Source organism: Panicum virgatum, chromosome 4N (assembly GCF_016808335.1).
Source record: "Panicum virgatum strain AP13 chromosome 4N, P.virgatum_v5, whole genome shotgun sequence".
In the NCBI taxonomy this organism is placed as follows: domain Eukaryota; kingdom Viridiplantae; phylum Streptophyta; class Magnoliopsida; order Poales; family Poaceae; genus Panicum; species Panicum virgatum.
Window position 1 is genome coordinate 27177895 of NC_053148.1, and position 27447 is coordinate 27205341.

Sequence of the window (27447 nt, forward strand, 5' to 3'; positions counted from 1 at the left end):
ACCGGCCGCCACGCACGCGCGCAGGCAGCGTTCGCCCGTCGTTTGTCCGCCGGCCGCGTGGAGTACGCGTCAGAGCCTACGCATGCGGCCACATCGCTTTCGGCCGTTTGCCCGTCTCTCCCTCTCCGCTGGCCATTGTGCCGTAGCCCCCAATTAAACCAGGCAGGCGGGCACGGGCGCGGCTCGGGCTGGCTGTGGCCCCGCTCCCCTGACTCTTCTGCCTTGTTGGGTCCCCTTCCCGACCGTTTCAAGTTTCAATCCTTGTTTTTAGGCATTGCTCCATTTTATGAGGTGGATTGTTAAGCTGTGAACACGTTGCCCCCTCGAATAGAAGAAAAAAGTTGGGAACACGTTGAGAGGCCAGGAATATGGCCAACGGCAAACAAGGCTTTTATAATGGCCTCTTTGAAAAGAAAGGCAGGTATTGCCTCAATTTTTCTAACAACACAATGTATTTCTTGTTCCCCCGTTTGAAAATGTTATTGCCTCAACTTTTCTAACAACAAAATAGTTCTATTCTTGACCATTATATTTTTTTCTTAGTGTTCATTTTTAGCTTAAGTAGTTTAATTTCAGAATCTGCTGGTAACCATTTTCAAGGGACGAATCCACGTGTTTTAATTTTTATCGCGCTAGAAAAACTACTTTTTGCTTACACCTGTATATTAATTAAATACCGAGTTTTCTAGAAAATCGTGGAGGCACAGTAACAGTAAGCAAGAATTGCTCGTGTACAAACGATAGGGGAGCCAGTAGAGCGAACCTCTCCGGGTTGATCTAGTCAATTCCGATATTTTACTGCAGGTGGTACATAATTTTTTTTTAAAGTAAAAGGTAGTACAGCATTCAATAGCAATTTCTAATCCAGCTTACCCCGCATAATCTTGACAGCGAGGTTGCTTTGACCCCGAGCTCTCGTCTAATCTTCTCTCTCTCCTGACACACACGGTCACACAGGGACAAAACCGTCACGCAAAAAATCTCGCCTCCCTTCCAGGAATAAAAATCAGCTGCCCCCAGCAACCTTCCCCTTTCTCTCTCCCTCCGTCTCGCCATTCTTCCTTGCTGCGCACTGCAGGCCAACCAAACCTTCCTCCCTTGGCTCTCTCTCTCTCTCTCTCTCTCTCTCTCTCTCCCCTCCCTCGCCGCCCTGCGTGAACCGCGGAGCAAGAAGGAAGGGGTGCGTTGCCTCGTTTTGGGGGGGCTGGGACTGGGAGGACGCCTACAAATCGCTTGTTTCTCCAATTCGGGCGCGGTTAGCTCCTCCTCCTCCTCCTCGCCTTTCCTGCTCTCCCGTCCCGCGATTTCCGCTGTAATTCCTGTGGGGCCGCGGGGGCTCGGGGTTGGATCGATGGGGAGGTGATCTGATCTGAGGTGCTGCGTTGCAGGTTTGGGCTGAGGAAAGGAATCCGTGGGGCGGTAGCCCCCATCGGGGGTGCGGATTGAAGGAATCGTCCCATTTGGTGAGCTCCCCGATCTGTGGGGGGGCAAGGGTTGCTACTTTCTGGTGAGCCAGTCCACTGATTTCTGCTATGATTTGTGTGTGGTGTTTTTGGATGGGGATTTGAATGGGCCTTTGACTGATCGCTCCAAATCGTCAGGCCATCGCATCCTGCGCTACGCGATTGGGGGGATTTGGCCATCGCAGCCTGCTGCGCTGCGCGATTGGGGATTCGGCCATCCGCGGGGCGAAGTGACGGTTCTGCGCCACTTTCCCCCAATCCTGGTACGTTTTCCTTGCCATCTCTTCCGATTTCCCCTGTCTTCTGTTTTGTTTTGTGCTGTGTTTACTGAAAGCTCGCTAATTTTCGTGCAGATTTAATTTGCCTGGAACGCGAGATGGGATTGTAATCTCGGTCGCTGTTCTACGCGGCTCTCTGAGGGTTTCCTCCATCCTGGATTGGGAAGGAAGGGAACCCTTGGATGTCCGTCTCCATGGCGCACTTTGTAGTATCCGGAATCTAACTTGGTAGTGCTAGCGTAAATATTAGTGGTAGCAGCTGTTGAGGAAGCTCCGGCCTCCTTAGTAGCCTCCCTGTGAAGATGTCATCCGCAGGTGTCATCGCCCTCGGGCCAATCCCGGAAGACCCTGCCTTCCTCCCCATCTGCTTCAACACCAGCCGCTCGCCGCACTGCTTGTCTGGGTCGCAGCTGCAGGATTCCATTCTGATTTTCCTCGCTGTGCCCGGCATGCCGCCCATGCCCATGAGCGTGCTGGGATCTGAGTCCATCGCCTCAGTCAAGTTGCGCATCCAGCGGTTCAAGGGTTTTGTGGTGACGAAGCAGCGGCTTGTGCTGGATGGCCATGAGTTGGCACGCAACAACTGCCCAGTCAAGGATTATGGGCTGTCTGAGGGAAATGTTCTGCACCTTGTTATTCGGCTATCTGATCTCCGGGTGATTAACATTGAAACTGCCTCTGGGAAGAAGTTTCAGTTTCAGGTGGACCAAAGCCGCAATGTCAAATATCTCAAGACTAAGCTGGCAGATGAGGGTGATGAGGATATTGGTAACCCGGAGGATCACAAGCTTGAGTATGATGGTGAGGAGCTTGAGGACCACCAGCTGATTGCTGATATTAGCAAGAGGGATGATGCTGTGATTCACCTGTTCATCCGCAAACCAGCAAAGGTACGAACACAGCAAGTTGATAGAGATACTTTGGTCACAGTTGTCAATCCACAAGAGAAAGGCAACCTGCAAAATGAAGCTCATGCTGTGAAATCTGCAAAATCAGCTGGGTTTAGGCCTGCTCCTGTTGAATCAGTTGTTAATAGAAAAGCGAAGTTGTCACCTGAAGTGATGAGAATGATAAGTTCGACCATAGCTGGCCTGGAGAAAGGACACCTGCCTGTGATGTCAGCTGAAGGTTCAGGAGGGGTTTACTTCATGCGAGATGCAACAGGTCAGAAGAATGTTGCCGTGTTTAAGCCTATCGATGAGGAACCTATGGCTGAAAACAACCCAAGGGGCCTTCCTTTGTCCACTGATGGTGAAGGAATGAAAAGGGGAACAATTGTAGGGGAAGGAGCATTTAGGGAAGTCGCAGCTTATATTCTCGACCATCCAGTTGGTGATCATATCTCTGGCCACACTGTTGGGTTTTCTGGTGTTCCTCCCACAACATTGGTCCGAAGCATACATAGGGGGAAGAGCTTTAAGATTGGGTCACTGCAGATGTTCATGGAGAACAGTGGAAGCACTGAGGATATGGGTCCTCGAGCTTTCCCTGTCAAGGAGGTTCACAAAATAGCAGTTTTGGATATTAGGTTAGCAAATGCTGATCGTCATGCTGGGAATATTCTAGTGCACAAGGAGGAAGAAGGTGACAACTACAAGCTGATTCCAATTGATCATGGCTACTGCTTGCCTGAGAAGGTGACTATCTGTCTTACATTACTTGTTCGGTTTGTGCATTGTAGTTATTTTGCGAGTCTAACTTGGCTTATGTTGCCCTATTGCTATGCAGTTTGAAGACTGTACATTTGAGTGGCTCTACTGGCCCCAAGCCCGTGAGCCATTCAGCGGTGAAACTGTTGAATACATCAAATCACTTGATGCTGAGAAGGACATCAAACTTCTCAAGTTTCATGGGTGGGAGCTGTCTCCGAAATGTGCTCGTGTCCTGCGCATCAGCACCATGCTTCTCAAGAAAGGTGCAGCTCGTGGCCTCACACCATTTGACATAGGGCGCATACTGTGTAGGGAAACTGTGAATAGAGACTCTGAGATTGAGGACATCATCCAGGAAGCAGAGGATTCTGTTCTCCCAGGGTCAAGCGAAAATATGTTCTTAGAGACCATATCTGAAATCATAGACCGTCACCTCGACAAGGAGTTTGCTTAGAGTTTCAGAATAACTGATCTAGTTGTTCCAGCTGTATCCAGTTTGTTGTAAGTATGTTGACAAGGCACTGGTCAAGAGACTAATGATTTCATTTGTTTGTATCCTCAAATGATTTCACTTGGTTGTAGTTGCTCAAGTACTTTGCTTATGCACATTTTGTGAATATATGCCTGTTGGGTCAGACCTTATCAGCGTGGTGTGAATCGTGCATTTCTGGCAGACTTTCTTGACATGGATGTTTATCTACTGATTTTCGCTGGCCGCCCACGAAGGGTACCTAAGCCTCGAATAGGTTAAGCATAAACCTGAAATATGTTATTGCTTGGAGTGAACAGTGATCAACATGGTAATTTTCCTCAAGTTCGTAAGCATATATATGCTGAAGGATATTACGGGTTCATCAGTTTTGCAAGCTTATTTGATTTGGTTATGCGTGGTTTGCATTGTTTATTTGTTTTAAATTCAGATTTTGGATGTTCTGTACATGTGTAGCAGTGACCTTGTAGTTCCTTTCGACTTTGACTGGTTGGTACAGCTTACAAAATAAGATATTCATAAGTTGCTGTTGTTTTTTTAAGCATCTATGTCAATTCTTTCATGCTATTGCAGTAACTGTATGATGGAAAACACCAAAAATTATGGTTGCGATGTGCTTATGATCGCTGGACTTCTGGTTGTACTAAGGTTTTGTAGAGTTTGGAAGAATGCATCAGGTAGGTGATGGGTATGTGTCATTGATGGATTACTTTGGGAATACTAATAGAAGATAGGATTGGTTCTGAATTCAGGCCAAGAAAATTGTCTCGTAGTGACAATAGTTGTTACGTCAATACCGATGCTGCGTTTCGAGTTTCTGCCGCAGTGTTGTGCATCGGTAAATTGAGTCCCGCTAACAATTTTAAATAAGCAGAACAATTTTAAAATCGATGCTGTGTTTTTTTCGTTCGAGCATCAGTGGCGGCAGTGTACAAACCGATGCCTGCTGAGGACAGAGAAAATTGGGGCATCGATTTTGAGCAACGCTGTGGCTGCTCTAACAAACTCATCACTTCATATGCAAATAGTTGTTTTGGTAGGGAGTAAGCTTTCCTGTCGGAAATAGAATTGGATTGGAGTGGAGTGGTAACCCTACATGCATGACTAGACAACCCTTTTCCTCATGTTAGACGCCTGTATTCATGTTCCCTCGCCTTCTGGGGCCGGGGTAATCACTACATACATGCCCAAGATCGCACGATTGAATAGCGATTCCAGGAGCCACCTGTAGCAACTTGCATTCTAGCAAGAGTTTTTTCTGTACTTTTCAAGGTTCAAAAAAGCGCTGCGCGCTGAGCGTGCGCTCGAGCCGTGAAAAAGCTTAAGCGTGCTTAAGCGTTATTACGCGCGATTAAGCGTTTTTGCTAATATTGTTAAAAATCTAATTATATAGCTTAAAAAAGGGGATAGGTGTCTTACAGCAGTAATTTCTTGTCTCTTTCTTTGCATGATCTCATCTCGTAGTGTTAGAGTATATTAGGCCCATATAGGCCCATGTACACTATCTATTTGGAGTCACCCACCTAGGGTTGGAGGGACACGGTTGCTCTGTTTCTCCCGATAGCCGCCGCCTCCGCCAGGCCGCCGCCGACGGCCCGCCGCCGCGCACCATGGCTGGCCCGCGCCCCCCTCCTCCTCTTCCTTCCCCCCTTGTGCCCGCCGGCGCGCCGCCCGCCCTCGCGCTCGCGCTCGCGCCTGGGGCGGCCGCAGCGCCGCCGCGGCCACTGCCCGCGCCGCTGCCGCCGCCGTCGGGCTGCCCCCTGGCGCCCCTCCTCCACCTCCTCCAGCCGCCGTTGCCGCCGCCGCGGATCTTGCCGCCTGGGCACCAATTTTTCCCGCCTGGAGCGCCTGCGGCCTCTTTCTTCCCTTCTCTGCTCGCGGGCGGCGCTTTTCCGCACGGTTACGCGCGCGCCTCGCGCGATTCGCGCCTGGGCGCGATTACTCGCTCGATTAAGTGCGCACCACGCTTAATTGAGCGCTTAGCTGCTAAGCGACGCGCTGACCCTCCGCTCAGCGCTTAACCACGCTTAATCGCGCTTTTTCGAACATTGGTACTTTTTTTTTCTGCTTTGGTGGTGATTGCTGGAAGACATATTGTGTTCAAAGATGCATTGCAAGACAGGTGTTAACTTGATTGAAGCAAGATTGGTGCCGATATTACTGTCGTTTCAGCATCAAGATCTTGTACTACTACTAGCATAGGGATTTGATCTAAATCATCAATGTAATTAATAGATTTTTTAATTTAATATAATTCTAAACAATTTAAGGTTGCTTGCTGACTTTCGATGGATTACCTTGATTCACTAATTTAAATCTTGGCACCCTGAATGTTAAAATGACAAACTTTTGCTGAGCACAAGGACCTGTATTGGAAATGCAGTCCAACATATATTATACATTGTTGTGAGCAAAGCTGCTGGGATTGAACTTATAGTTGAATCATGTAAATTTCACAATCTAAAGTAGCAAACTGAAGGTAACGGGGTGCACCATGCTAGAAGGCTAGAAGCTCATGGTGACGGAACTAGAACCAGTTATTCTTCACCAATACTCAAGGATTCACACAACAAATCACATGTTTCATACGATTTGACTGCACCTAAATTCAGCAACATAGAATCGTATAACTATTTTGCTTAACAAATAACCATATGTTTTACATGCTATACTGCAGGTAAGGTTTACAATCTTTTTAGAAACGGTGCAAGTTTACCCAGCAAGAGGTACAAAAACAATATTAAGCCCTACGTATTAGCTTCACTGCTACTGAACCAAGTGCTTACAGTACATGACCACTGAAACATAAATGTAGAACATGGGAGCCATCTAGTCGACCTTGCCGTATCCACAGGATCCATCTTAGCTGTCCAGATCCCCTGTTTCAAGTCACAATAAAGCAAAAACACTGCAAATTGTAAGTACACAATAGCGTGGCACTCATCAAAGAATAAAAAACTAGCTAGTATTGAAACTAACATCTAACCCGACTGCAACCACACAACTAGTGTCTCAATAGAACATCGACAGTGCTTTAGTAGAAAGTACCAATTCCGTTTAGTACAAAATTTTATTAGAAAAAAATACGATGCTCCCGTACAGCTAACTTTGATGCCTAAAGAACTCAAAATAAGCAAATCCAGTACAGGAGCTGAACATTACAACAGATCACTAATTTTTTATCTCCATTTCACTGTGCATCGCAGGAATAAACAGATCAGATTTTAACAGGGTGATTGGTTGCCTTAGGTGAACCACGCTCACAGGATGCAATGCTCGGTTGATTGGTTGCCTGGGTTCGCTAGTGGGCATGGCTCGGCGGATGGAAAAGGAGTCCCAGAGCCTGGCTCCTGAGATGCAGCAAAAATCATCGTTTCCGCGGAGCCAGGCTCCAGCGCTGCGCCGGCAAGACCTTGGAGTACGTGCGTAGGCATGTGAAAAGTAGTTGGTGCTGGCTAGTGGCTACGCAGACAACAAATCAAACTCTCCAACTAACCTGGCTCAATGAATACGCCAACCAAACAAAGGCCCGTTGCATGCTGTAAGCCTAGCCAGCCAGAGCCTGCATCATTGATGCGAGTCAGGCTACGCCCGTTCTGAAACCAATCACGCCCTAAAAAATCCTATTGGATCAAACTGCTACAAGGGAAACAAAGTTTTTGGCTGGCACAAGGCAACATTATAATGTTCAATGACATGCGAGAAATTTATTCCTACTTGAATGCCTATGACAACAGCACAGTGAATCAAAATTGATAAGAGTATCATTAATTGCAGGTGAAACTACCCCAAGCATCTCATCCCACTGTAAAAATGTCAAAATTCATTCAATCTAAACACTGCAGAATCAGTAAATGGAGCATTATCACTACCTGTGAATTCGATCTTCATGTTGCTAAACTTCCTATGTCATGTTTGGAACATGCATAATTTATTTGAAGTCCATTGCTTGTGCATAAATGGTGCAAAAACCATACATTGACAATACCTGAGAAATAATCTGATTATGTTAGCTGAATTCTAGAGTGTTAGTCAATGCATGGTGGAACAGTAGGACGGAGTGGGATCGGGCAAATTCATGACATTGTTTGTTCTTCCTACGAGGTTGAATTTGGAGTTTTGCAAACAAAATATGAATTTGGAGCTTTTGAGTAAAAATATTGACTTTGGAGTGACTCTAGTTTCGTCACAAATTAGAACACCAGGCGTGGCAAAGTAATCGAGTGGGCTAGCATACTACTTGGAATGGGCTTATGTTCTTACATATTTTAGTTTGGTGCTTTAGATGGGCTTTGTTGCTGTACTGTTCTGCAGGTGGAGTGCATTAGGTCTGATAGTTTTTCTTAAAAAAATCTGATAGTCCTAAGTGTTGGTGTAGGACACCCTTCGGAGCAAAGGAGTGTCACAACAGCACAGTTCCTCGGGGACGAAGCCCCGAGAAAACAATCACAACCAGAGAGACAACACGAAAATCAAAGCAAGGGCGTAATTGCTCTGTATTCAATCATTTCAATCATCATCACACAGTTACAGGGGGGTATTTATAGCCCAACGGTTCACCTACTCCCTGGCCAAAATCCCTTAACTACCCGCTAACTGCCAGCATCTGGGAATATTCCCAGGGTAATCTCGTAATGTTACAGCGATCGACACAATGTAGTGGAATTACAGCTAGACTGACAAGTAGGCCTCAGCGCATCTTCGGGACACTTCGCCATGAGTATCTTCGACCAGGGCTTCGGGTTCGGTCTTCATCACTCAACTTCTTCACCGCATCCTCACTTGGTCAACCTTCGCACTTCAGCCTTTGCCGTCTCCCCTTCGCCACTGCGCTGGACAGGAACCATTTGTTGCCCCCAGATCCGAAGCCCTCACTCTTGGGTCTTCGTCGAAGGGTCTTCGCTTCGAGGCCTTCGCTTATCAGGGCGCGCTCGGTCATCTTGTCTTGTCTTCGGGTCCTCTTGCTTTCGCACCGCTGCTCGAAGGTGGCTCCCCAACAGTAGCCCCTCGAGGCTGCGGGTGCTCCTCGGAGCATCTGGAGGCTCGATTTCTCGGTGCGTGAAACGCTGCCTCAAGCGCCACCCTTCGGGCGAGCGAGCGCGCGAGGGCGACCTGAACACCTGTAATGTCACAAAGTTGGAGAAAAAATGCAGGCTTCGCTGCTTGTGAGGTTAATCTTTTCGTGTTTTTCCAGCGAAAAGAATAAATAGTGAAAATATGAAATTTAAGAAAATAAATTGTTTAAGAATTATGTTAAAAGACACTATTACCCCTATGTCGATTCGGCTTCCTTCAATTTGGACAAGGTCTAAAAAGACCTTTTGCCTCGCAGGCGTGCGCTCCCAGGCGCTGAGTGGCGGGCGCCTGGCACTATATAAGCCAGCCCCCCGGGGAGGGCGAGACCTCACGTTGTCTGTGCCAGAGCCCCCCAGCCCTCAGTTTCGCTTTGCTTGAGATCTCATTTTGCTACTTCGCCTGACGTTCGTTGCTTGGTCCGCCGGCATCTTCGTTTTGGGTGAAGACGGACTCTTCGCAGGACATGGCGCCGTGCGAACGGGTTCGATTTCCTCCTACTTGCATCCTTGGGAAGAGTTACATGACGCAAGTCATGATCGAAGACATGGAGAGGCGAGGTCTTCTTGAAGTTGGCTTCACACGGGCTCCTCCGGCCGGGGTGACCGAAGCAAAGCCCGAACATGACGAGGTCGTGGTCTTCCACGATTTTTTCGTCGCCGGCCTTCGGTTCCCGCTGGATCCGGTGGTGATAGAGATTTTCAAGCTCTTCGACGTCTACACCCACCAGATGACACCGACCTCCTTCGTTCGGCTCAATCTTTACATGTGGTTGACGAAGACCTGCAAGATGAAGCCTTCTGCTGCTGGCTTCGCTCGCCTCTTCAGATGTCACTTTCAGCCAAAGACGGTGTTCGTGAAGAAGGGCGAAGTGACTTCGGAAGCGGAGCCTCAATTCGGTGTGTACACCTTCGCTTTTCACAATACTGTTCCAAGCCCAGTCGTTGCTTATCGCAACAGGTGGGGGGACTGGACGGGAATGTGGTTCTACCACAAGGTCCCCCTTACCGAAGCGACGCAAAGCCACCCTCTGGTGGTGAAGGAGATCGGTCTGCTCCGGGAGCTTCCGTCTGTGGAGGTGGACGAAGGGACGGAGGAGGCGAAGAATCATGTTGCAATGCTTCGCGAAGTGTCCAAGGTGTTTGGTACTCTGAGACATTGTCGAAGAGTACATTGCATGCAAGTGTTTCCCGGTCCGCGAAGGGTGATCAATATCTTCGCGGGCGGGGAGGGAGAAACGTGTGGGTGGCCTCCCAATGCCCAACTTCTCCACTTCTTTCGGGATCACGAAGGATGGTAAATCACTAGCCCTTCCTTTTCCATCGTTATTATTATTATTATTTTCCTGAACACCTGCTTCGCAGATGTAGACCCCGCCGCTGTCGAGGTGCTCGCGGACGAAGCCATTGGGGCCGAGGCTGCGAAGGAGCGCACTTTACTCAAGACCAAGTTGGGGGGGGGGGGCACTCGGAACAACCGTGTGTTCGCCTTCTTTGGTATTGAAGCCCCTCGTCGTGCTGCCGAAGCTCGGCTGAAGGAAGAAGACAACGAAGGGCGATCCCTTGGTAGCGGTCGGGGGCAAGCGGAAGAATCCCTCCAAGGGCAGCGGCAACACCGGGGCCTTGGAGAAGAAAAAACGCAGGGGCGAAGGTGGAGGGGCGCTTCCCAAGAAGCGTTCCCGTCTTATTGGCACTATCCTCACCCAATCCCCTCTTCGCAGCACGGGGGATTCTGAAGAGAAGGTGGAGTCGAGCGGAGACAGTGCGACAGCAGCGCGAAGCCCCGCTGCTCCGGTTAATGTGGCTCCGGAGCGTGCAAGACCTGCCTTCTCGTTGCAATTCAGCGAGCTGGAGCCGGTGAGCGATGAAGAAGTTGCTCCAAAACCCCGCAATGCTGCCGGCTCGGTTGCAGAAGTCGAGAAATGTACCGAGAGGACGGCTTCGTCTTCTACGTAGGAGGAGGAGGAGGAGGAGGAGGAGGAGGTTAATGTTGTAGATTCGGGTGCGGCTGCGAAGGGAAAACAGATCGCTGTCGAGGGTACCACAGATGACTCGAGCTCCTCGGAAAGCAGCGGCTATTTGATGAGTCAGTCTAAACCTGAGATTGCGGAGGCTCTTGGGATGAAGAATGCGAGGATCATTGGTGGCCAGGTTGTTGGGAAACTTCGCTTCGAGAGTGGGCAACATGAGCGGGACTATTTGACCGAAGCGGGGGACTCATTCTGCTTTCCGCTCATGGAGCGAAGGCTCATGCTGACTGGGGCCGGAAACGCTCTGCGCTGCGCCGAAGACCTTGCGCTGAAATCCTATGTTGCAGCGAGGTGTGCCAGCCGCCTGTTGAATGCAGAGCGTGAGCAGCCTTTGCGCATCGCAAGTTTGGAGCAGAAGGTTTCTGGCCTGGAGGAAGAGAAAGCCACGCTTGAAGCTGAGCTGTCCACTTCGCGCGCCAGCGCAGAAACGGAGTTGCAAGCCGCCCGCCGTGAGACCGAGGCCGCCAAGGTTGAGATGGCAGAACTTCGCTGGTCGTTGGAGGCGAATGAGCGAGAATTGAAGGACGCAGAGTGCCGGGAGCAGGCTGCTACTCAGGCAATCAATGCTTACCGCGAAGTTGTTCGTGCTGGTGCCGAACCTCTTCAGCTGGAGATTGCTGCCTTCCTGAAGATTATGGGCCTATCCGCTCCCGACCTCTCCGACGGTCAATACTATTTCTATATCCGAATTGTTTCGATGGCTTCGCGCTTGTCTCCATGGCCATCTCCGTTAACCGTGCGATGGGCGACTTAAGTGCTGCGGTGGCAGTGCGATCCCTTAGCGCTGCCATCTGCAAGTTTCTTCCTGATGGCGGTGGTGCCGAAGCTTCTGTGTCGAAGGCTCAATTGCGATCAATGCGTGATTCCACTTTTGATTGGCCTTCGCCTGATGAGGTCCGCCCCGAAGCTCTGCGCCCCCCCCTCCAAAGAACATTGCCAAGAATTTCACGGCAAGTTTCTTCAAGACATGCGGGAGGGACCTCGTCCGAGCCGAGGCGGAGAGACTCTAGAAACAGGTATGTTTGTGGTTTTAGGGCAGTGCCATTATGTTTTGTTTCGATATTAACTTCGGTTTCCTTTGCAGCTTCAGGACAACGCCGAAGCCTTCGCAGGCGCCTTCCTCAGCCCTGCCAATGCTGGGAATCTTCAGAGTACTTCGGCAGACGGAGCAGCAACGACTGCTGAGGGCGAAAGTGGCCTTGGCGCTCCTTCGGCAAATGATGTAAATGCCACGGGGCAATGAATTCTGGATGTAACTATTTTGAAGGAAACAATGTTTTGTAAGAAACTAACGCCTTCGGTGTCTGCGCAGGACCCTGCGCGGATAACCGAAGGTATCCTGCCTTTATGGATGCGATGTGGTTCTTTTCATGTTCCGAGGGGGGGCTAGGCGAAGTATAATTATGATCATCCCTGGGTTCGTTTGCGGAATGGTGGGAGCGTTTGGAACGGAAATATGATAGAGATAATGCGAACTCCAAATACTTTTGGGCTGAGTTTTCGCGTGACCCGGAGAAACAAGCGAAGATTCTTGCTGATAGATCGCTTCGTCGCGAGACGAAGCGTATTTTAGACACGGAACGCCCTTACACGCATGCGAGAGGGCTGCTTGAACCCAAACCAGAACCCGTCGACGAAGTCTCCGACACCGGATATTTTGCATATCGTCGGCAAGGGGACATTGTGTCCGAATGAGACTCACGACGGGCTTCGTTCGTTTTCAGGCCCGGAATTTGAAGCATATTTGCGGAAGACGGCCGAAGAGATAATTGACCGCGCGGTCCGCATGGTCATCGAAGATGTGGACCGCATTGTATTCGAAGAGGAAATATCGAGTGTAACTGTGTAATCAATTTGATGGGCGAAGCCCTCTTTGTAAAAGTAATTGTGTAAATGTCGGATTTTATTGTTTAATCGAAAAGTGAGTCCCTTCGAGGACAGTGTTGATTTTGTTAGCGAAGCGCCACCCTTCGCTTTGTTGTGCTTGGAGGGTGATACTTTTCGTTTCGCGTATATGGGTCTTCGACTACGCGAAGCCCCGCCTTTCCATTTTGTTTGCAATTTTTACTATGTTAGAAACGCCGCTATTATTAAAGTGAGAATTCGTCCCTTCGAGGACGCTTTGTATTGTCTTCGAAGCGCCACCCCCCCTTTTGCGTTCTTGGAGGGCGACATTCATAATAAAAATTATTCTTATCGAATGCGATGCTCCTTCTATATTTGGCGAAGCCATTTATTAGTTGCGAAGCGCCACCCCCACCTTTTGCGTTCTTGGAGGGTTGGGGCACACCACATTCGTTGAGCAGATTGCAAGTGCCTTCAGAACTATGTTCCGAAGGGCTTTTGGTAGGGGGACTTTCGGCACTTTTGCTCGCTTAGGTGGCTCTAGCCTTCGGTTTTCGCACGATAGGACTTTCCATACCCTCGCCGATTTGGCGCGGAGGGACTTATATTTATAGTGGGGGCCTTCGGCTCTTTAGCACGCTTAGGCAAGCCCTGGTCCTTCGGCTTTTGCGCGATAGGACTTTTTGTGCCTTCGGCGCCCTGTGCGGAAGGTCTTTTTCGACTGAGAAAAAAATAAGAACTAAGACTCTAGGGTGCAGCGGGCCGTTCCGCTTCGCGAGCCCTGAGCTCATTTCTCAAAGTGTTAGTCACGCATAATGCACCGATGACTCCCCCCTTCGCTGCGACGAAGGGGGATAGATGCTTCGGTGCCTACTCATATGCTAGTTCTTCCTGGGGATCTTGCTTATATTTCACAAGGGGTTACATCGGGTTTCCGTCTCGTTAAAAACCTCACACCTTCGACAATCACAGCGATTGCGCGAAGGCTTCCCCTGTGAGGAAAAGAGTACGGGCCCTTGGATACATTGTTCAAGCTAATGCTGAATAAGATTACAATTTATTACAAGAAATTCGCGGGAAACTAGACATAGTAGCGCTGAAGCATGTCTTTGTTCCAGGAGTATGGCTCTTCGACTCCTTAAGTGTACGAAGCCTGCAGGCTTCGGGTCTTGCCATCGAAGCGACCAGGAAAGGTCCTTCCCATTTGCTGTGCATTTTTCCTTGTTGCTTGCTCTTTGAGATGCGATGAAGAACGAAGTCGCCCTCTTTGATTTCCCGAGGCCTCACCTTCTTGTTGCGCCACCTTCGGGTTTCCTCCTGGTACCTGCCGAGGTTGATTGCCGCTTGTGTTTTGATGGCTTCGATCGTGTCGATCGTTGGCTTGATATCTTCGTCAGGTGCTTCGATTCTGTAGGATCCATGGCGAAATTTTTCTTGTGTCAATGCCTCTTCGCCATAGAGGAGTTTGAAGGGAGTGCATTTTGTTAGCTCATCAACCCACTTGCCCTTCGGCTGTTCTGTGATGTTTTTCTTGATTCCGGAGAAGATGATACCGTTTGCTCTTTCGACTGCCCCATTTGACTGCAGATGGTACACTGAGGCGAAGCACAACTTGGTTCCCAATTGTTGACAGAACTCTCTGAATGTAGTACAGTCAAACTGCTTGCCATTGTCTACTGTGACTTCTTTGGGTACGCTGAAGCGGCATATAATATTCTGCCAGAAAAATTTCTGCAAGGTAGCGGCCGTGATATCACGAAGCGCCTTGGCTTCGATCCACTTTGAAAAGTACTCTACTGCGACTGCTGCATACTTGAAGTTGCCTGGAGCTGTTGGGAGGGGACCCACAATGTCGATGCCCCATCGTGCGAGGGGCCAGACCGGAGGTATGAGGTGGACTTCTTCTGGCGGGAACTTGCTGTAATGGGCGTGCTTCTAACAATTTGGGCACGTGCGTACGATTTCATGGGCGTCCGCCACGGGCGAAGGCCAATAAAACCCTTCACGAAAGGCTTTTCCCACCAGAGCCCTTGTTCCGATGTGCGAAGAGCACATGCCTGTGTGTATTTCTTGCAACAACTGCCTGCCTTCAGCTTGCGAGATGCACTTTAGCAAAGGTGCACAAACACCCCCTCGATACAACGTGTCGTTGACGATTGAGTAGCTTCGCGCTCGAAGGGCAAGTCTTTTTTCCTCTTTCTCGTCCTTCGGGACAAAGTGTCCCCGAAGGTAAGCAATTATCATTGACCTCAAGTCTTCGCTCGAGATTGCATTGATAAATTTTGCTGGCTCTTCGGCACAATTTATTGAGTCACTCCTGAGTGTTTCAAAAAACACATCCGAAGGCAATGGATCGTTTTCTGCTGCAGCCTTTGCCAAGACATCTGCCTGTTTGTTCTATAGTCTAGGGAAGCTTCGCACACTGAAACCCAGAAAATATTTTTCCATACTGCGAACTGCTGCCAAATACTTTGCTAGTTCTGGTTTGAGTGCTCTGTATGTTTTGCCAATGTGGTTGGTGATGATCTCGGAGTCGGACTTGATAGACAGCCTCCTCGCTCCAAGTGCTTGTGCCTTGCGAAGGCCTAGAAGCAAGCCTTCATATTCAGTGACATTGTTTGTGCATCCTGGAAAATCCAGCCTTGCTGCATACTTGAGTTGAGTTCCCGAAGGTGCTGTGAGGATTGCCGAAGTGCCTGAGCCGTTCTTGCAGTAGGCTCCATCACATTCTAGATTCCAGATTGCTTCAATGACCGGAGGGCTCTGCGAAAGTGCTGATGGTGTCCAGTCAGCGACGAAGTCTACTAGGACCTGGGACTTGATTGCGCTTCGCGGGACAATATCAATGGTGTGCGATGCCAACTGTGTTGCCCATTTTTCAATTCTTCCTGAGGCTTCCCTGTTTTCAAACATGTCCCGAAGGGGAAAAGATGTCGGGACCTTGATCTTGAAACTCTTAAAATAATGGCGAAGCTTCCTGGCTGCCATTACCACTGCATAGGCCATCTTTTCCATTTCGGAGTACAACAACTTCGATCCGCTGAGGGCTTCGGATACGAAGTAGATTGGTAACTGCTTCAAAGTGTCTTCGACCATTCTCTCTTCGACCAGCGTTGCGCTCACTGCGGAGCTTGAAGTTGCAATGTATAACAGGAGCTCTACCCCAGGCGAAGGGCTTGTCATTACGGCGAGGTTTTTCAGGTACTGCTTTATATCTTCGAAGGCTTTGTCTTGCTCAGGACCCCAGTGAAAATTTTCTGAGCCTTTAAGAACTTTGAAGAAAGGGAGTGACTTTTCTGCGGACCGCGAAATGAACCTATTCAGGGAAGCAGACGGCCTGTCAACTTCTGGACCTCCTTCTTCGTTGTGGGTGGTTTCATTCTTCTGATGGCTTCGATCTTTACTGGGTTTGCCTCGATGCCTCTCTCAGTGATCATGCACCCTAAAAGTTTTCCCCTTCTTACGCCGAAGACACACTTTTTTGGGTTCAGTTTGAGCCCGTGCTTACGAAGGTTGGCGAAGGTCTCTCGAAGATCTAAAATGTGATCTTCACGTTTTTTGCTTCGCACGACGACATCGTCGACGTATGCGGAGATGTTCCTATCCAGCTGGATGTCAAGCACCGCTGCGATGGTTCTGTTGAACGTGCAACCTGCGTTGCGAAGCCCCTCAGGTATTCTTACATAGCAGTAGGTGCCGAAGGGAGTAGTAAAACTGGTCTTCTCCTCATCTGACTTCTTCATGAAGATTTGATGGTAGCTGGAAAAACAATCTAACATGCTTAACATTTCTGACCCTGCTGCTGCTGCATCTACCAAGGTGTCAATGCGAGGCAAGGGGAACTCATCCTTCGGACATAACTTGTTTAAGGCGGTGAAGTCGATGCACATTCTCCAACTTCCATTCTTCTTCGGGACCATGACAACATTCGCCAGCCATTCTGGGTATTGCACTTCGCGGATTACGCCCGCATCAAGCAGCTTCTGGACTTCGCTTTGAGCGGCTTTTTTTGGTCTTCGGACATCGTGCGAAGACGCTGTTTCCGGAGCTTAACCTTCGGGTCCACCCTCAGCTCATGCTCTATGACTTCTCGACTGACTCCTCGCAGGTCCGAAGATGACCATGCGAAGACATTCTGGTTATTTCTCAAGAACTAGATCAACCTAGACTCTTCAGCTTCCTCTAGGCCTCTGCCTATCATTACTGTGCGATCCGGAACATCTTCGCAGAGCAGAACTTTTTTGGTGTGCTCAGCTGGCATAACCCCTTCTTTGTTGTGTTGCTCAAAACTGGGTGGCTTCGCTTCCTCCTCTTCCTCATTATTGTTAGCAGCTTCGATTGCGTGCACATTTTTCATGGCGCACGCTGCATTGTCTTCGCATCTTCTTGCTTCTTCCTGATTGCCGAGGATCGTGATGACTCCTCCGGCTGTCGGGATTTTCATGCATAAGTAAGCTTGGTTGATAACTGCTGCGAACTTGATGATGCTGTTGCGGCCGAAGATGGCATTGTATGGGTAGGCAATGTCTACCACATCGAAAGTGATGAGCTCTGTTCTCTGGGTATTGCCTTCTCCAAAGGTCACATTCAACTCTATTTTGCCGAGGGCTTCGATTCTTTTGCCCCTGAAGCCAATAAGCGGGTACTGAGACTTGTGCAGGTTCTTCTCTGTGAACCCCATCTTCACAAAGCATTGTCAAGTGAGAACATCTGCGGAGCTGCCGTTGTCAACAAGGATCCGACTTACGTCGTTTCCCGCGAAGTGTACAGAATTTCTACCAATGTTTGCACGAATAACAAGGGGGTCGTTGTGTGGGTAGTGTTGAAGCCTGAAGTCGGCTTCGGAGAAGGTGATTGGGACGTGAGACCAGGGAGTGCGGAAATGCTTGCCTTCGCAGACATGCGAGACAGTGCGGAGGTATTCTTTCCTCTGACGCTTCATCTCGTGTACTGGCTCATTCAATCCGCCGGAGATGGCATTGATGACGTTCACCTTGCCTCCGACCAGATCATTGGCTCTCTCTGGGATCGTACCAAGTTCTAGCTTTGGCGGTGGGGGGAGGTAGGTGGAAGCTTGTGGCTAGGGTTGTGGGTGCCACTCTTGATGTGGCGCTGAAGGGGTTTGGATTTGCGGGAGTTGGGGCGCCGAAGGTGCTGGAAGGGCTGGTGGGGTGTATGTGGGGTTGTAGTGGAAGGTTGGGAAGGATGGTGATAGAGTGGGATATGCCGAAGTCCAATGAGGTTGTTGTGGAGGCTGCCAATGTATTTGTGGTGGTGGGCCTCGCGGCTGGCTGTTGTGAGTGTAATTGACGGGCTTCGGCGGTTGTTCGGTGTTTGCGGCTCGGTCCAATTCTTCTTTCTTCTCTTTGACGAGGGGGCACTCACTCGTCCAATGACCTTTGTCTCTGCCATGAATGCAGCAGTAGGATTCTTTCTGCCTTCGGCCGGAGTTTTCCCTCCGACCCCGGTTGGAGTTGCTTCGGTCGCTCCTCCCTCCTCTGTTGTTCTGAGGCTGGGAGTCGCGGGCTTCGTCGCCGGAGACTGTGTTCACGGCCTTCGGGGTCTTCGCTTGTTAAACCTGATGTGGCTTCGGTCGATCGCGATTGCGCGATCTCTTCTCATTCATCTCTTCGATTCTCCGGCGCTTTTCTTTGTCTGAGATGCAATATTCTTGCATAATCTCGAAGAGCCTATTCAGGGTCTTTGGCCTACGGCGCTCGAGGTACTCTCCGCACGGGCCAAGACTTAAGCCTGCGATCGCGGCATCGATGATGGTCTTCTCCGCTACATCTAGAGCCCTTGCGCGAAGCCTGACGAGACGATGCAAGTACTCTTGCAGTGTGGATCCTTCTTGCTTTAGGTTGTGGAAGTCACATGAATTGACTTCTTCAGGCTTCGGCGCTCTAAAAGTGGCGGTGAGCTCTCTTCGGAGCTGGTCCCATGTGTGGATGTGGCCGCCTGGGAGGTTGGAGCACCAATGCTGAGCGAGGCCCTTGAGCGAGAGGACGAATGCTTTGACTTTGCATGCCGGGCCGCCTCCGGATGCTTCGATGGCCGCTTCGTACTTGAGGAGGAAATCTTTTTGGGTCGGAGTCTCCGTCGAATTGCGGGAGAATAGTGGGGTTGAAGCGTGGAGGCCACGGGAGCTCTTCGAACTTTGCGGAGAGAGGCGTGGCGAGGCCTTGTTGCGGTCGAAGCTGATGTGGCATCACGTACTCGCCTTCCTCTTCGTCCGAGTACTGTTCTTCAATGAGAATGGGTTGTTGGCGAAGTCTTTGGGGCTGAGGCGCCTGTTGCACGGGTTTAGGGTCTTGGCGAAGGGGTTTCATCATTACCAGACGATCTCGAATGGACTGCCGCATTGCCTTGCAGCGAAGCTCTTCTTCTTTTAACTTGTTGAGTTGCTCCTCTAGCTCTTCAGTGGTGAGCTCATGCCCTTTTCCCTTCGCTCTTGTTGCCACCGGCGTATTTGACGTGCCGGCCTGAGCTTGCTGCGCTTGACGGAGACGCTCGGAGAGGCGTGCGTAAATCTTCTTCATGACTTGAATGTCTTCAGCGGAGATGCCAAGGTCGTGGAGATCGACCTCGAAGTCCCCGTCGGCGAGGTCTTTGACTTCGAAGTCTTCGCCATGGTCTTCGTTGTCGTTTGGGGCGAGGGTGTTGTCGTTCGAAGGTGGGGCTTCGGCCGAAGCGTTGGTCTCCGAAGCGCCAGGGTTTGGTTTCTTCTTCGCTGCCATGTGGTCGTGTTAGGACGAACCGCGGGTGGGCGCCAAAACTGTTGGTGTATGACACCCTTCAGAGCAAAGGAGTGTCACAACAGCACGGTTCGTCGGGGACGAAGCCCCGAGAAAACAATCACAACCAGAGAGACAGCACGAAAATCAAAGCAAAGGCATAATTGCTCTGTATTCAATCATCATTGCATAGTTACAGGGGGGTATTTATAGCCCAACGGTTCACCTACTCCCTGGCCAAAATCCCTTAACTAACCCCTAACTGCCAGCATCTGGGAATATTCCCAGGGTAATCTCGTAATGTTACAGCGATCGACACAATGTAGTGGAATTACAGCTAGACTGACAAGTAGGCCTCAGCTCATCTTCGGGACACTTCGCCATGAGTATCTTCGACCAGGGCTTCGAGTTCGGTCTTCATCACTCAACTTCTTCACTGCATCCTCACTTGGTCAACCTTCGCACTTCAGCCTTCGCCGTCTCCCCTTCGCCACCGCGCTGGACAGGAACCATCTGTTGCCCCTAGATCCGAAGCCCTCGCTCTTGGGTCTTCGTCAAAGGGTCTTCGCTTCGAGGCCTTCGCTTATCAGGGCGCGCTCGGTCATCTTGTCCTGTCTTCGGGTCCTCTTGCCTTCGCACCGCTGCCCGAAGGTGGCTCCCCAACACTAAGTACTATATTTTCTCACATCTCTATTTTAGGTATCGAATTTGTTCAAGTGAAAAGTATATCATACCATAAGGTAAAGATAAGTATGCACCTGACTGAAGGATAGCTGTTTATCAGTCCTGCTTTTCAAGTTTTCATAAGACCGATGGTCTATCTTGAGAGGTGAAAGACCTTAATGCCCCTGAAAAGTATGATGAATTTGTTTGTTGCTTGTTTAATACTGACATCACTATTCTCATTACCCTTTTGACATTTTTTGATTGAAAATTCTTTAAATGGACCAACAAGTAATTTAGGAATTTACTGGGCAATTAATAAAGGAAAGATGATAAGAATCCCATCTTTGTTTGGTTTGGGAACTGTGAGGACCATGATATCTATTTGCAATCTAGCAAACCACAATCAATTGATTTACTACCTGAATATCCAGCTAATTCAATTGAAAGACAAAATTGCATTCGGAAAAAAAAAACTAACCCCAGTGTGGCATCGGCTTGTAATCAGGCTGTTTTTCTATCTATAAATATAATGGCGTGCAGTTCTCCTACCATTTTGTGTTCGAGAAAAAATGGGCTAGCCACAACATAGCTACATGCCTACATCTTCAGATTTAGCACAAACATCAGTGTTTCTTTCCAACATAAGTCGAAACAAGAACTACTCTGCAATCGAATCAGTGAACAAGCAGGGCTATAGTCAGTCAGCTGGCGCATCCACGATCATAGGAACCACAGCTGGGATGAAAGTTTTCTTCTCTGCGGGTCATTGGGTCTACCCAAAACTCAACAGAATGAACTTATCCGGATTTCAAAGCAAGAAAAGTGAAAATGAACTATGGGGGTGAGGCAGAAATATGCACTGGGTAACCCCTTGCATCCCCGTGGTGCAACATTCATTCAGAAATCCTGGAGCATGTTTACAGGAAGAGATCATATGATGAGAAACATGGAAGTTTTTACTGTATTTTTACATTTTAGCTGTATGAGAGCCCAATCTGCCAGTTTTCATTTATTTGTTTAGTGAACTTAAGCACTTCTGATATAAGAATCACAACATACAGTTTTGCTCCCTAGTTGTAGACTAGCGTCATGTCAATACACGATAGCAAAAAAAAAATACTATTCACAGTGATACCAGTTAATCCTGCCTATCTTCAAAACCATTCTATTTACAAATAAATCAACCAAGTATGAACAGAAAGTGCTGAAATAACCACAAGGGTAGGGGCAAACAATCATACTAAGACACTACTTTTACTCATCAATATACATGGGACCAAGACAACTCACATGTTTACCGACAGATCGAGATGAAATCTTCGTCATCAAGAACCCTTGCCTCTCTATTTCCAATAAAGTGTTCCCGTCCAATAGCATCAACAATCCGGACAAACTCAACCCTCTTCTCAATAGGAAGAGCCTTGTATGGCAATCTCAAAACAGGCCTTGCAACCCCGAGCTGAGCCAGAGCAGTGTCCAGAGGAATTGGATTTGGTTCGCAAAATAACCATTTTATCAGAGGCAACAGTTTCTCATTTAGGGTCACGTTCTCCCCTTCATGCATGAGACTGTGCATGAGACCAGGAACAAGGTTGCTAGTCACAGAGATAACTCCAATGGCACCATATTTCCACCTTGAATCATGGCATTCATCATCATTGCCACTCCATACTGAAATACCTTTGTCTGTGTAGCACTTGACCCTCTCATGTCCGACACATTCTTTCACACCTGCAATGTTTGGATGACTTGAAAGTGCCTCAATGACTGGAGGGGGGATATCCTGTCCAGTCCTTGATGGAGCATTGTAAATGATGGTTGGACCCATTGGGAGGACAGCCTTGAAATGAGCGATCATTCCTTCAGTTGAAGTCTTCCCATAGTAAGGATTGATGTGAAGAGCTGCATGCATGCCGACGGCAAATCCCTGCTCGGTCGCATGAACGGCCTCTCCAGTTGAGTTACTTCCTGTGTTCCCTATCACTTTAATTCTAGTGCCGAAGCAATTGACAGTATGCCCAATGAGCATGATGTGCTCATCCCAGCTCATAAGGTGACCCTCTCCTGTTGTTCCTCCAACTATTACACCTTCAGCACCACCCTCTATCTGCATATTGATCAAATAATCATACGCTTCGAGATCAAATCTCCCATCTGGTAAATAAGGTGTTTTGACTGCTGTCATTAGTCTGAGGCTTCTGATGTCACTTTTTGATGTCCTATGCATCGGGCAGAGGAAGGCCATATATCAGCAGCAGACATCATGCATCACGGATTTATATGACTATTATGCCACAAAGCCACCAAATGTAAGATGCCATTCTAGTTAACTTAGAAGAACTGTACAATATTACTTCATTAAGCAGAACTAACTCAAGTTGCAATTACAGGGTACCATTAAACCGAGCATGCAAATTTGTTTTAGACACATATTATGCCAGGGAGCAGAGGCTACAAAGGACAGAGCTATGAGAACTGCATATATTTTCCTTGAGAATAAAGAATTAAGCAGATGGGTTACACATGAAATTGAATTGATCAACATTAGCATTTGAAACAATCTGAAGTTAAGGATAGTTCTCATTTTTCATGTTGTCATTTTCCTGCTTCATCTCCAATACAAGAAAATAACTCAAAAATTTCACTGCTCATCAGTGGCTTTAGAGAGTTGGCAGGTTGTATCCCCCACAAACATTTTTTTTCGAGAATACGCAAGCTGTGGTTCTTTTTAATCGATAAAGAAACACAGAATCAAAAGCTGTTATAGCACTAGCTGCCAGGGTACTCTCTGGTTGTCCGCTGCTACCTGACCTCACAAGAATTTGCAGTTGAACAATTAGTATGAAGGAAACTAGGATGAACATTTTGGGTACTGGCAAAATTCTTTCCCAAGAAGTCATTCTTACAGGCATGGTAGCTTGTAACTCAAAATGGTCCATGAAACAACTTCAGGCCTTGTTTATCTAGAAAGATCACCTAACATAATTATAACAAACAAAGCAAGTGTTGCTGACAATTAAAGGTCCCATATGAAAGGTATTTGATTGTGTAAAGAGAACTGGCTTTTATGTTCAACTGGTGCATCCTAGCTATGCAGAGGCTGGGAATAGTCTTAGTACTTTTGTATCTCCTTGATGTAACTATGTAAGATTAATAAAGTTCACCTTGATGTAGAACTATGTAAGATTAATAAATTTTCCCTTGTCGAAAAAAATGTTCAACTGGTGCCCTATTGAGGGCAACTAGAGCAAACATTTGTTAGATCTTTTATGCCTGATTCACAGGCACTATGACCATAGACCAGCAAGTCTATGATCAAATAATAATAAATTAATTAAGGAACCAATTATCTTCAGCAAGTTACCGATTTTTCGCTTCAGTACTTCGCATCGGGAGATAATCGCCTGAGATGGCTGCGACTGCAAATTTCCGTCTGCATATTCTGCGCAACATCCAAGACCAAAAGAGTTCCTTTCATTTCCACGAATAAGGGAAGGATTGCTTTGTGATCGAGCAGATAAATGTTTTCTGCGGTGTGCAGGTGAAGGCACTTGCTGACCTTGCGGACGACCTTGGTAACGCTGCGCGGCCGCCGGTGACGCAGGTGGGATTGATGAGCACGTTGGTGCGCAGGGTACCGAGGAGCATCTGGTGAGCCATTTGCTCATCCTCCTCCGAGGCCGCCCCGCGCAAGAGGAGATAGCGGCTGGCAGGTGGAGGGGACTGGGGACGCGGTAACGATGGGGCCGGGAAGCAAATCCCGATGGTAAACGTCGTCGGCCGGCAGGGGACAAGGTGCGGGAGAGATTGGAATGCCAAGGCGTGCTGGCACCGGAGGCGGAGAGGACGATGCGGATCAGGATTCTTCGCTGGTGGACTCTTCGCACGAACCCACTTGTCGCTTGACACGAGCACAACAGCACTTTGTTAATCTGTCTGCCTCTGCTCCTATTGTCCAGCACTCCTGTGCTGCAAAGTTTTGATAGTAATGTCTTAGTTAATTAAAGTTAGAGTTATTTGTACTTTTACCCCTACTTTGAATTATAATTGTGATTTTACTCTTATTTTTTTAATTTTGTGATTTTGCCCTTAACTATTCATAAGTGCATGAGATTTTATCTCTAGTCAACTATCAAAATAGGAGCAAATACGCAACGAATAAGGGTTAAAATTGCAATAATTTATGAAAAACAAAGGGTAAAATTATAATATTTAAAAAATAAGAGTAAAACCACAATTGCACTCCAAAGTAGGGGCAAGAACACTAAAAAATCTTAGATTTAATATAGTTTTGGTGAATGTCACATTAACGTCTTCAACCAGCAGCCTTTGTCAAACGATCCATCAACTCTGACAACAGCATTTTTCATGAATTCACCATTAACACAAAATGCTCGTATATACACACATGATTACGCTTATAAATATGTACAAACATATTTTAATCGTGGGCTCAGCTTACTGGCTACCTTTACCTTTCACATTATGTAAATTTCAATAGATAAAGTCTAGATATCATCTATTTGGACTGGTTGGTCTAAATACATTGAGTTTGTCCTGAGAAATTAAGCTGGCGGATCTTATATTAATAAAACAACTGTAATAAATTAACAGTTTGAAGGTACACCTCAGCAGATGCGAAAAACAACAACTTTTAATCAGTTCGCTTTAGTGATATGATACCCAGCTCGAAAAAAAGAACTAGCAGCCTAATATAATGAAGAAAGATGCTTTGTCCTTTTTCCCTTGGGAGTGATTTATTTTATTGTTCATTATTTTATATATTTTTTCAATCAACATCTGAAACAAACAACAATAAAAATGTTATCGTCAAAATTTTCCAATTAAAAGAAAACTATTACACCTAAATAACAACTTTTCACATACAACTGGAAAGTTAATCTTGAGCAGAAAATTATTCCGGCTTCCTCATAAAACATTCCATTCCAAGTATTTTGTCTAAATAAATAAATTGTTCGATAAAAACAATTTCTGAAATATTTTAACATGATGGGAAAATATTTAGAGTATAGAAAAATGTTTTAACTAAAAAGTGCTAACAAAAAAAAATGTGAGCGCAAATAATGTTCTAGTGAAAAAAAATGTTCCAATCAAATACAAATATTATTTCGAGTACCAAGAAAAATGTTTCAAGTAAAAAATGTTATAGTAAAAACGTAAAAGTGGTTCTGAGAAAAATTTTCCAAACGAAAAAGGTATGATTATTTGAGATGTATAAAACTTATGAGTATTTTAATGGGATATGTGGGGCCCATCTAATAATGGGTCAATATATCTATTTTTTTCTTTTTTCTTTCTATCCCTCACCTCAAGTGTAGGGGTGATAGCCATCACAAGGTAGTTGTCTAATAGGGGCGGTGCATGACTAGGTACAGGAGTGTGGTGTGGTTCGGAGAAAAGCATGCGGGAGATGAACGTCTAGGCGAGGCACAAGGGGAGGCAGAGGCGATCGACCATGGCTACTTGGCTAGCACAAGGGAGAGCACGCATGAAGGAGAAGATAGAAAAAGAATGGTTGTAAAGGTCAAGATAGGAAACACAAAGAGATGGTGCGTATCCTTTCTTTAGGAGAGGAGAGAGAGGGAGGAGGATATAGGCTCTAAACCATCTAGGCATCTTCTCGGTGGAAACGTGAAAACCCTTTAAAAATTTATAGTTAGAAGTGCCTAAAAAATTTCAAACGATGCACATCCATAGTGCATCATTAAGTGTGCTTTGTATCAAAAGTTGAGATGCAAAGTCGTTTTGGAAAAATTCATATGAAAATAACAAATTTCATATGCAAGTGCACTACAGGACAAAATTGTCTTCTAGTGCTTTATGCACTTTGAGTTTGTCGTTTTTGTTTGAATTTTTATAGATTGAGTATGCATCTCAACTTTTGATACAAAGTACATCTAATGATGCACTATGGATGTGCATCATTTGAATTTTTTTTGAATATTCCATATATGTTTTTTCACAGGGTTTTCACGTTTCCACCGAGAAGGTGGTTTGCACTGAATATTTTGCCGGCATCTTAGGCCTTCCGCAGCGTCGAAGTGAAGTCTAAGAAACAGCGGACTTCACTAAAAAAAACAGGCATCGGTCTTCATATGTTACAATGTTTAGGCATCACTAGAGGATCAACATCTGGATCTTTGCGTCATTGAGTTGGGTGAGCTGTTTGCTTATAGAAGAAGAATTTTCTATTTAGCTGGCACCAGCGCTTGTACATTCATCGCTCCCAAAATTTCAGTACTAGCATCACTAACTGTAATGCGTGCACCGTGCCCAAGCTTCTCTCTCCATTTGAACCATCACTTGATGCTGCCATTGTGGAGGGACTTACAACCTATTGATCCAAATAACCCACATATCTATAATTTAAAATATTTTAATATGTAGGTACCATCTTGATTATTATAACCTGTATGTATCCATCCAAAATCTGTCTTAGTTTTATTCTAACTCAAATTTATCTAATTTTGACCAAACTTATTGAAAAATACACCACAATCAACAACATTAACTTAGTTTTATTAAATCTACCATCAAATTAAATATATTTTTGCTAGTGTATATATTTGTTATTGTAGATATTAATATAGTTCTCTATAAACTTATAAAGTTTGACTTAGAACAAAATTAAATACATATTGAAATGGAGGGAATATATCCTTAATGCTATATATACTCACAATGTGTGATGTTGCTTTCTAGTGCTGGGTTGGTTAGATTTGTGCTATGGCAGATCCTATCCACTTCTTCGAGTTCTAGACTCAGTATGGTGCTTGTTGATGCCACATAAAGACATCAAGCATGAATTGCAAATGCACACATCATTTGTAACTTTCACCCTTTAAATATAAAATTCCAGTAATAGATCCAAAGATTTAATTCAGTGAAAGTATGAATAGATAGATATCATCAAGAGATAACCAACCTAGAAGAAGTCTAGACTATGCATAAATTTTAGCACCAAGCATGATAACAGATAAAAAATAGAGTTCTTATTAAAAGCATCTTTAAATTGCCAACTTCGGTCCGACTCTCGAATACTAACATTCTTAAAAAAACAATAGATTTGGATCCTGTATTTTTCAAAAGTATGCCTCAAACTAAGTGTAGCAGACCCACCGAAATTAAACCGGCTTAAATGCGCTAACTATCATCTTAATAAATAATCCAGTTGTCATGCACTTAAAACGGTGTAA

The 27447-nt window shown here is 46.8% G+C and overlaps 2 protein-coding genes across 9 annotated transcripts; one reads left to right on the top strand and one right to left on the bottom strand.

Moving 5' to 3' along the window:
* Nucleotides 1–1032: 1032 nt before the first annotated feature.
* LOC120669938 (phosphatidylinositol 4-kinase gamma 4-like) lies at nucleotides 1033–4035 on the top strand. The gene is made up of 5 exons (XM_039949856.1): nucleotides 1033–1255; nucleotides 1389–1507; nucleotides 1602–1726; nucleotides 1817–3378; nucleotides 3470–4035. Exons 4-5 carry the CDS (start codon nucleotides 2044–2046, stop codon nucleotides 3845–3847), a joined length of 1713 nt encoding a protein of 570 aa, XP_039805790.1. The 5' UTR covers nucleotides 1033–1255; nucleotides 1389–1507; nucleotides 1602–1726; nucleotides 1817–2043; the 3' UTR covers nucleotides 3848–4035.
* A 2455-nt stretch (nucleotides 4036–6490) lies between these two features.
* On the bottom strand, nucleotides 6491–24183 carry LOC120669939 (4-hydroxy-tetrahydrodipicolinate synthase 1, chloroplastic-like). Of its 8 annotated transcripts, XR_005672897.1 has the most exons (6): nucleotides 23790–24183; nucleotides 23595–23672; nucleotides 21521–22449; nucleotides 20323–20412; nucleotides 7756–7871; nucleotides 6491–6762 (listed from the first exon to the last, which is right to left on the bottom strand). XR_005672897.1 is itself a non-coding variant. In XM_039949857.1 (4 exons), exons 1-3 carry the CDS (start codon nucleotides 23888–23890, stop codon nucleotides 21525–21527), a joined length of 1104 nt encoding a protein of 367 aa, XP_039805791.1. In that variant the 5' UTR covers nucleotides 23891–24183; the 3' UTR covers nucleotides 6491–6762; nucleotides 21521–21524. The 8 variants fall into 8 exon arrangements, 2 of the variants coding, with proteins under 2 accessions (XP_039805791.1, XP_039805792.1); XR_005672896.1 differs by lacking the exon at nucleotides 20323–20412; XR_005672898.1 differs by lacking the exon at nucleotides 7756–7871.
* Nucleotides 24184–27447: the final 3264 nt, after the last annotated feature.

Bases quoted from the DNA above. Each gene is read 5' to 3' on its own strand.
- LOC120669939 (XM_039949857.1), bottom strand. From the start codon at position 23,890: ATGGCTCACCAGATGCTCCTCGGTACCCTGCGCACCAACGTGCTCATC. The intron at 23,673-23,789 runs GTCAGCAAGTGC...GATGTTGCGCAG, and splicing joins TTACCAAGGTCGTCCGCAAG to AATATGCAGACGGAAATTTG. The intron at 22,450-23,594 runs GTAACTTGCTGA...CCCGATGCATAG, and splicing joins AGTACTGAAGCGAAAAATCG to GACATCAAAAAGTGACATCA.
- LOC120669938 (XM_039949856.1), top strand. From the start codon at position 2,044: ATGTCATCCGCAGGTGTCATCGCCCTCGGGCCAATCCCGGAAGACCCT. The intron at 3,379-3,469 runs GTGACTATCTGT...ATTGCTATGCAG, and splicing joins GCTACTGCTTGCCTGAGAAG to TTTGAAGACTGTACATTTGA.